Source organism: Anomaloglossus baeobatrachus, chromosome 10, assembly GCF_048569485.1.
Source record: "Anomaloglossus baeobatrachus isolate aAnoBae1 chromosome 10, aAnoBae1.hap1, whole genome shotgun sequence".
NCBI classification, from domain to species: domain Eukaryota; kingdom Metazoa; phylum Chordata; class Amphibia; order Anura; family Aromobatidae; genus Anomaloglossus; species Anomaloglossus baeobatrachus.
Window position 1 is genome coordinate 205,454,211 of NC_134362.1, and position 9,257 is coordinate 205,463,467.

General features: G+C 51.9%; 1 protein-coding gene across 1 annotated transcript in view; it reads left to right on the forward strand.

Annotated features, from left to right (window-relative positions):
- PHKB (phosphorylase kinase regulatory subunit beta) overlaps positions 1–9,257 on the forward strand; it is a 117,667-nt gene that overhangs the window by 42,453 nt on the left and 65,957 nt on the right. The window contains exons 4-6 of the mRNA XM_075325442.1: positions 1,745–1,844; positions 5,488–5,595; positions 6,971–7,051. Coding sequence (XP_075181557.1) covers positions 1,745–1,844; positions 5,488–5,595; positions 6,971–7,051 — 289 coding nt within the window. The remainder of the gene's footprint in view (positions 1–1,744; positions 1,845–5,487; positions 5,596–6,970; positions 7,052–9,257) is intronic.

Sequence of the window (9,257 nt, forward strand, 5' to 3'; positions counted from 1 at the left end):
ATTATACTTCAGAGCTGCACTCACTATTCTGCTGGTGCGGTCACTGTGTACATACATTACATTACTGATCCTGTATTATACTCCAGAGCTGCACTCACTATTCTGCTGGTGCAGTCACTGTGCACATACATTACATTACTGATCCTGAGTTACCTCCTGTATTATACTCCAGAGCTGCACTCACTATTCTGCTGGTGCAGTCACTGTGCACATACATTACATTACTGATCCTGAGTTACCTCCTGTATTATACTCCAGAGATGCACTCACTATTCTGCTGGTGCAGTCACTGTGTACATACATTACATTACTGATCCTGAGTTACCTCCTGTATTATACTCCAGAGCTGCACTCACTATTCTGCTGGTGCAGTCACTGTGTACAAACATTACTGATCCTGAGTTACCTCCTGTATTATACTCCAGAGCTGCACTCACTATTCTGCTGGTGCAGTCACTGTGTACATACATTACTGATCCTGAGTTACCCCCTGTATTATACTCCAGAGCTGTACTCACTATTCTGCTGGTGCAGTCACTGTGTACAAACATTACTGATCCTGAGTTACCTCCTGTATTATACTCCAGAGCTGCACTCACTATTCTGCTGGTGCAGTCACTGTGTACATACATTACTGATCCTGAGTTACCTCCTGTATTATACTCCAGAGCTGTACTCACTATTCTGCTGGTGCAGTCACTGTGTACATACATTACTGATCCTGAGTTACCTCCTGTATTATACTCCAGAGCTGTACTCACTATTCTGCTGGTGCAGTCACTGTGTACATACATTACTGATCCTGAGTTACCTCCTGTATTATGCTCCAGAGCTGCACTCACTATTCTGCTGGTGCAGTCACTGTGTACATACATTACATTACTGATCCTGAGTTACCTCCTGTATTATACTTCAGAGCTGCACTCACTATTCTGCTGGTGCGGTCACTGTGTACATACATTACATTACTGATCCTGTATTATACTTGAGAGCTGCACTCACTATTCTGCTGGTGCAGTCACTGTGTACATACATTACATTACTTATCCTGTATTATACTCCAGAGCTGTACTCACTATTCTGCTGGTGCAGTCACTGTGCACATACATTACATTACTGATCCTGAGTTACCTCCTGTATTATACTCCAGAGCTGCACTCATTATTCTGCTGGTGCAGTCACTGTGTACATTACATTACTGATCCTGAGTTACCTCCTGTATTATACTCCAGAGCTGCACTCACTATTCTGCTGGTGCAGTCACTGTGTATATACATTACATTACTGATCCTGAGTTACCTCCTGTATTGTACTCCAGAGCTGCACTCACTATTCTGCTGGTGCAGTCACTGTGTACATACATTACATTACTGATCCTGAGTTACCTCCTGTATTATACTCCAGAGCTGCACTCACTATTCTGCTGGTGCAGTCACTGTGTACATACATTACTGATCCTGAGTTACATCCTGTATTATACTCCAGAGCTGCACTCACTATTCTGCTGGTGCAGTCACTGTGTACATACATTACATTACTGATCCTGAGTTACCTCCTGTATTATACTCCAGAGCTGCACTCACTATTCTGCTGGTGCAGTCACTGTGTACATACATTACATTACTGATCCTGAGTTACCTCCTGTATTATACCCCAGAGCTGCACTCACTATTCTGCTGTGCTCTGTTCTGCGCGCGGTCGCAGCCTTAATGACCTTTTTGTCTCTTCTCTCTCCCCTGTGCAGACGCATCGATGATGACAAAGGGCGGACGCACGAGCTGGAGCACTCCGCCATCAAGTGCATGCGAGGCATCCTGTACTGCTACATGCGGCAGGCGGACAAGGTAAATGGTGGCGCTCACTGACCCCGGCCGCGGCGCGGCTGCCGTCACGCTCCCACCCAGCTTTCCCAGGACCCTGACGATTATACAGGGTGGTCCTAAAGTCGGTGGACAGTGTGTGTATAGGGTTATCAAACATGGTGTAAAGTGAAACTGACTCAGTCGCCCTTAGCAACCAATCAGATTCCACTTTTCATTCTTCACAGACTCTTTGGAAAATGAAAGGTGGAATCTGATTGGTTGCTAAGGGCAACTGAGTCAGTTTCACTTTCTTATTTTCTGTCCACCTACTTTTGGGCCACCCTGTATGTGTTGACGATCATTACCAGGAGCGGCGCGGACCCCACCACCCAATCTGCTCCTATGGCCCCCGCTCCGCGTCTGGCCGCGCTCCAGGCCCCGCAGCCTTTCCTATTATGTGTTTCTGTGTTTTCCCTTGTATTGTCTGTTTTTTGTTTTTCTGCAGCGATGCCCCATTAATCACAACGAGCGGCAGAAAGCCGGCGCCGAGCCGCGCATAATGACTGCAAAAAGACAAACCGCTCTGGTGCCCCCCTAATAATGCTGTAACACCCCGCTGAGGGGGGAATGTGACCTCCATAATAATGCGGACCCCGGTGCCCCCCTATATTCACACCCCGCTGAGGGGGAAATGTGTCCTCCATGGTAATGCCAGCCCAGTGCCCCCCTATATTCACACCCCGCTGTGGGGGGAATGTGACCTCCATGGTAATGCCAGCCCCGGTGCCCCCCTATATTCACACCCCGCTGAGGAGGGAATGTGACCTCCATGGTAATGCCAGCCCAGTGCCCCCCTATATTCACACCCCGCTGAGGGGGAAATGTGTCCTCCATGGTAATGCCGGCCCCGGTGCCCCCCCTATATTCACACCCACCTGAGGGGGAAATGTGTCCTCCATGGTAATGCCGGCCCCGGTGCCCCCCTATATTCACACCCACCTGAGGGGGAAATGTGTCCTCCATGGTAATGCCGGCCCCGGTGCCCCCCTATATTCACACCCACCTGAGGGGGAAATGTGTTCTCCATGGTAATGCCACCCAGTGCCCCCCTATATTCACACCCCGCTGAGGGGGAAATGTGACCTCCATGGTAATGCCAGCCCAGTGCCCCCCTATATTCACACCCCGCTGAGGAGGGAATGTGACCTCCATGGTAATGCCAGCCCAGTGCCCCCCCTATATTCACACCCTGCTGAGGGGGAAATGTGACCTCCATGGTAATGCTGGCCCCGGTGCCCCCCTATATTCACACCCCGCTGAGGAGGGAATGTGACCTCCATGGTAATGCCAGCCCAGTGCCCCCCTATATTCACACCCCGCTGAGGAGGGAATGTGACCTCCATGGTAATGCCAGCCCGGTGCCCCCCCTATATTCACACCCTGCTGAGGGGGAAATGTGACCTCCATGGTAATGCCAGCCCAGTGCCCCCCTATATTCACACCCCGCTGAGGAGGGAATGTGACCTCCATGGTAATGCCAGCCCAGTGCCCCCCTATATTCACACCCCGCTGAGGGGGAAATGTGACCTCCATGGTAATGCTGGCCCCGGTGCCCCCGAAACGTGTCGGTCCCCAGATCCGCACATGTTGGTGGTGCAGTATTTAGCATATCTTTTTCCTCTTGTCTTGTGGGTGGAGCATTATTTTGCAGGTCTTTCCTCTGTTTTGTAGGTGGAGCAGTATTTTGCAAGTCTTTCCCCTCTTGTCTGGTAGATGGTGCAGTATTTTGCAGGTCTTTCCCCTCTTGTCTTGTAGGTGACGCAGTATTTTGCAGGTCTTCCCCCTCTTGTCTTGTAGGGTGCAGTATTTTGCAGGTCTTTCCCATCTTGTCTTGTAGGTGGAGCAGTATTTAGCAGCTCTTTCCTCTCTTGTTTTGTTGGTGGAGCAGTATTTTGCAAGTCTTTCCCCTCTTGTCTGGTAGATGGTACAGTATTTTGCAAGTCTTTCCCCTCTTGTCTGGTAGATGGTGCAGTATTTTGAAGGTCTTTCCCCTCTTGTCTTGTAGGGTGCAGTATTTTGCAGGTCTTCCCCCTCTTGCCTTGTAGGGTGCAGTATTTTGCAGGTCTTTCCCCTCTTGTCTTGTAGGTGGAGCAGTATTTTGCAGGTCTTTACCCTCTTGTCTTGTAGGTGGAGCAGTATTTTGCAGGTCTTTCCCCTCTTGTCTGGTAGGTGGAGCAGTATTTTGCAGCTCTTACCCCTCTTGTTTTGTAGGTGGAGCAGTATTCAGCAGCTCTTTCCTCTCTTGTTTTGTTGGTGGAGCAGTATTTTGCAAGTCTTTCCCCTCGTCTGGTAGATGGTGCAGTATTTTGCAGGTCTTTCCCCTCTTGTCTTGTAGGTGACGCAGTATTTTGCAGGTCTTTACCCTCTTGTCTTGTAGGGTGCAGTATTTTGCAGGTCTTCCCCCTCTTGTCTGGTAGATGGTGCAGTATTTTGCAGGTCTTTCCCCTCTTGTCTTGTAGGTGACGCAGTATTTTGCAGGTCTTCCCCCTCTTGTCTTGTAGGGTGCAGTATTTTGCAGGTCTTTCCCATCTTGTCTTGTAGGTGGAGCAGTATTTAGCAGCTCTTTCCTCTCTTGTTTTGTTGGTGGAGCAGTATTTTGCAAGTCTTTCCCCTCTTGTCTGGTAGATGGTACAGTATTTTGCAAGTCTTTCCCCTCTTGTCTGGTAGATGGTGCAGTATTTTGCAGGTCTTTCCCCTCTTGTCTTGTAGGGTGCAGTATTTTGCAGGTCTTCCCCCTCTTGTCTTGTAGGGTGCAGTATTTTGCAGGTCTTTCCCCTCTTGTCTTGTAGGTGGAGCAGTATTTTGCAGGTCTTTACCCTCTTGTCTTGTAGGTGGAGCAGTATTTTGCAGGTCTTTCCCCTCTTGTCTGGTAGATGGTGCAGTATTTTGCAGCTCTTACCCCTTTTGTTTTGTAGGTGGAGCAGTATTTTGCAGCTCTTACCCCTCTTGTTTTGTAGGTGGAGCAGTATTCAGCAGCTCTTTCCTCTCTTGTTTTGTTGGTGGAGCATTATTTTGCAAGTCTTTCCCCTCGTCTGGTAGATGGTGCAGTATTTTGCAGGTCTTTCCCCTCTTGTCTTGTAGGTGACGCAGTATTTTGCAGGTCTTTACCCTCTTGTCTTGTAGGGTGCAGTATTTTGCAGGTCTTCCCCCTCTTGTCTTCTAGGTGGAGCAGTATTTTGCAGCTCTTTCCCCTCTTGTCTTGTAGGTGGAGCAGTATTTAGCAGCTCTTCCCCCTCTTGTCTTGCAGGTGGAGCAGTATTTTGCAGGTCTTTACCCTCTTGTCTTGTAGGTGGATCAGTATTTTGCAGCTCTTTCCCCTCTTGTCTTGTAGGTGGAGCAGTATTTAGCAGCTCTTCCCCCTCTTGTCTTGCAGGTGGAGCAGTATTTTGCAGGTCTTTACCCTCTTGTCTTGTAGGTGGAGCAGTATTTTGCAGGTCTTTCCCCTCTTGTCTGGTAGATGGTGCAGTATTTTGCAGCTCTTACCCCTTTTGTTTTGTAGGTGGAGCAGTATTTTGCAGCTCTTACCCCTTTTGTTTTGTAGGTGGAGCAGTATTTAGCAGCTCTTTCCCCTCTTGTTTTGTAGGTGGAGCAGTATTTAGCAGCTCTTTCCCCTCTTGTCTTGCAGGTGGAGCAGTTTAAGCAGGACCCCAGCCCCCAGAAATGTCTCCATTCTATCTTCCACCTGGACACCGGGGACGAGCTCCTTTCCTACGAGAAGTACGGCCACCTCCAGGTACGGCCTCCAGGGCGGCATAGGGTCTGTGATAATGACGCGGGGGAGGTGTGATGTGCCCCTTAAGCTTTACCTGTGGCACGGGGCCATTAGCACACAACTCCCTGCACTGGCGGATGTGAGCAGGACCTGCTCTGCCATTCACTGACAGCAGCAGAGATCTGAGACCCCTGAACAGTTGGATCCCCCAGTTGCAGAGCAGATCCGTGCAGACGGCTGCGGTCAGTGGACGGTGTCTATTCGGCTTCTCCGTCCCCCGCCGGTCGCTGACTATAGACTGTTTGCTGACACCAGACCGCGGCTCGTTATCTGCCCACACAAACGCGTTAACCACACATGACAGTCGGTCCGCGCCGCAGACGCACCATTCATCCTGCCCGGCAGGAGACGCGTCCGTTGTCAGAAGTGAGGAGGCGCCGCGCCATCCCCTGGTGCCCGGCACATTGTGGAAGCCATTATTCAGAGGACTCCGCCACTTCTCCTGCCAGTGCGGCTGTCATGTAGACAAATGAGGTGCCGCTGCGGAGAAGAGACATAATTACCTGACGATCTCGTCCTTGTTACTACGCAAAACATAAAAGACTGCGAGTCCTCACCTGAGCCAGATCTGCGGCTCCTCCCGGGGTCTGCGACCGCGCGGCTCGTCCCAGGGGTGTACCACGTACAGCATGTCAAGGGGCCTGTGCCCACGCAGCTCTTCCCGGGGTCTGCTGCATACAGCTGGTCCCGGGGCCTGTGCCCTCGCGGCTCGTCCCGGGGCCTGTGCCCTCGCGGCTCGTCCCGGGGCCTGTGCCCTCGCGGCTCGTCCCGGGGCCTGTGCCCTCGCGGCTCGTCCCGGGGCCTGTGCCATCGCGGCTCGTCCCGGGGCCTGCGCCCTCGCGGTGCACAGCTCAGCCCTGGCCACCCCACTGAGTCATATCACACCTAGTGTTAATTGCTGTATCATAAAAAGTTCCTATTTTTCTTCTCAGATCTCTGCATGCTCTCAGTGAATAAACAAACTTGTCCCTGCACCATCCCTTTAATGAATGTAGAGCAGTGTGCTATGTATGATCATGTCTGCACCGTCCCTTTAATGATTGTAGAGCAGTGTGCTATGTATGATCGTGTATGCGCCATCCCTTTAATGAATGTAAAGCAGTGTGCTATGTATGATCATGTCTGCACCGTCCCTTTAATGAATGTAGAGCAGTGTGCTATGTATGATCATGTCTGCACCGTCCCTTTAATGAATGTAGAGCAGTGTGCTATGTATGATCGTGTCTGCACTGTCCCTTTAATGATTGTAGAGCAGTGTGCTATGTATGATCATGTCTGCACCGTCCCTTTAAGTGTCGTTGCCGCTGGTGACCGCTGACGTTCCGTTTTCTTGCAGATAAACGCGGTGTCGCTCTTCCTCCTGTATCTGGTGGAGATGATTTCTTCCGGACTTCAGATCATCTACAACACGGACGAGGTGCGGCCCCCGACGCTCCCCTCCCCCGGTCCAGACTCCTCGATAACTATTCCCTGATTCTCTCCACCGCCAAATTTATATTTCTGCATCAGATCAAATCAGTGCCGCTAAATTGCCAGATAACGGGAAACAGTCAGTATGGAGACCGATCCCATCTCTCCGGGTGTCGGGTCCTTCCTCAGCTGATCCCTTCTCTCCGGGTGTCGGGTCCTTCCTCAGCTGATGCCATCTCTCCGGGTGTCGGGTCCTTCCTCAGCTGATCCCATCTCTCTGGGTGTCTGGGTCCTTCCTCAGCTGATCCCATCTCTCCAGGTGTCGGGTCCTTCCTCAGCTGATCCCTTCTCTCCGGGTGTCGGGTCCTTCCTCAGCTGATCCCATCTCTCCGGGTGTCGGGGTCCTTCCTCAGCTGATGCCATCTCTCCGGGTGTCGGGGTCCTTCCTCAGCTGATCCCATCTCTCCGGGTGTCGGGGTCCTTCCTCAGCTGATCCCTTCTCTCCGGGTGTCGGGTCCTTCCTCAGCTGATCCCATCTCTCCGGGTGTCGGGTCCTTCCTCAGCTGATTCCATCTCTCCGGGTGTCGGGTCCTTCCTCAGCTGATCCCATCTCTCTGGGTGTCTGGGTCCTTCCTCAGCTGATCCCATCTCTCCGGGTGTCGGGTCCTTCCTCAGCTGATTCCTTCTCTCCGGGTGTCGGGTCCTTCCTCAGCTGATCCCATCTCTCCGGGTGTCGGGGTCCTTCCTCAGCTGATGCCATCTCTCCGGGTGTCGGGGTCCTTCCTCAGCTGATCCCATCTCTCCGGGTGTCGGGGTCCTTCCTCAGCTGATCCCATCTCTCCGGGTGTCGGGGTCCTTCCTCAGCTGATCCCTTCTCTCCGGGTGTCGGGTCCTTCCTCAGCTGATCCCATCTCTCCGGGTGTCGGGTCCTTCCTCAGCTGATCCCATCTCTCCGGGTGTCGGGGTCCTTCCTCAGCTGATGCCATCTCTCCAGGTGTCGGGGTCCTTCCTCAGCTGATCCCTTCTCTCCAGGTATCTGGGTCCTTCCTCAGCTGATTCCTTCTCTCCGGGTGTCTGTGTCCTTCCTCAGCTGATCCCTTCTCTCCGGGTGTCGGGTCCTTCCTCAGCTGATCCCATCTCTCCGGGTGTCGGGTCCTTCCTCAGCTGATCCCATCTCTCCAGGTATCGGGGTCCTTCCTCAGCTGAAACAATCTTTCCGGGTGTCTGGGTCCTTCCTCAGCTGATCCCATCTCTCCGGGTGTCGGGGTCCTTCCTCAGCTGATACCATCTCTCCGGGTGTCGGGGTCCCTCCTCAGGTGATCCCATCTCTGGGTGTCGGGGTCCTTCCTTAGCTGAGATCTCATCTCTCCGGGTGTCGGGTCCTTCCTCAGCTGATCCCATCTCTCCGGGTGTCGGGGTCCTTCCTCAGCTGATCCCATCTCTCCGGGGGTCGGGGTCCTTCCTCAGCTGATCCCATCTCTCCGGGTGTCGGGGTCCTTCTTCAGCTAATCCCATCTCTCCGGGTGTCGGGGTCCCCCGATCTTAGCTTTTGTTTTTTTTTCCTCCCCCTTTCTCACGTTTCGTTGTTTTTCCTCGGTTCTGTGCCCCGGACGCTGCTCGTCGTCGTTGTTTTTTCTTTTCCCCATCTCTTATTCATGTGTTTCTCGTCCGTTCTGACTAATTTATCGCGGAGTTACGTGAATGTGCAATTAAGTTACAAAGCGTCCGTGTCCCGGGCGGCGGCGGCGGGAGCTTTGTCTTGTATTATCAATATTACATGCGGATATTCTGGGACTCCTGACGCCGGCTTTGTTCTCGCATAAACCATTTTCCCATTTTTGTTGTTTTTTTGGTTCTTTTTTTCTTAACTGTCAGCCGTGATGTTCTATAAGGGAAATGTAACAACCCATCGCCATGGTGACGCGGAATATTAACTATAAAGGGAGTTAAGTTTTAAAGCTCCGTTCTTGTGATGCTCGCGGAGATGGCGGCGTCACCTTCAGCCGTGGCCTCGATACATCCACCGGGAATTGTGAGGTCGGGGTCGTCCTAGGAAATGTGGCCCCACCCCCCGGATCTCCCAGTTTCCTTAGAGGGGTTTTCCATGAATCAGTAGATAAATGGGAAAATATCCCCAGTTTCTAATCTACTTTGTGCCTCAGGTTCTCGCCATTTTATTGTAAGATCACTGCTTGCTGGCAGTAAATGGAAAC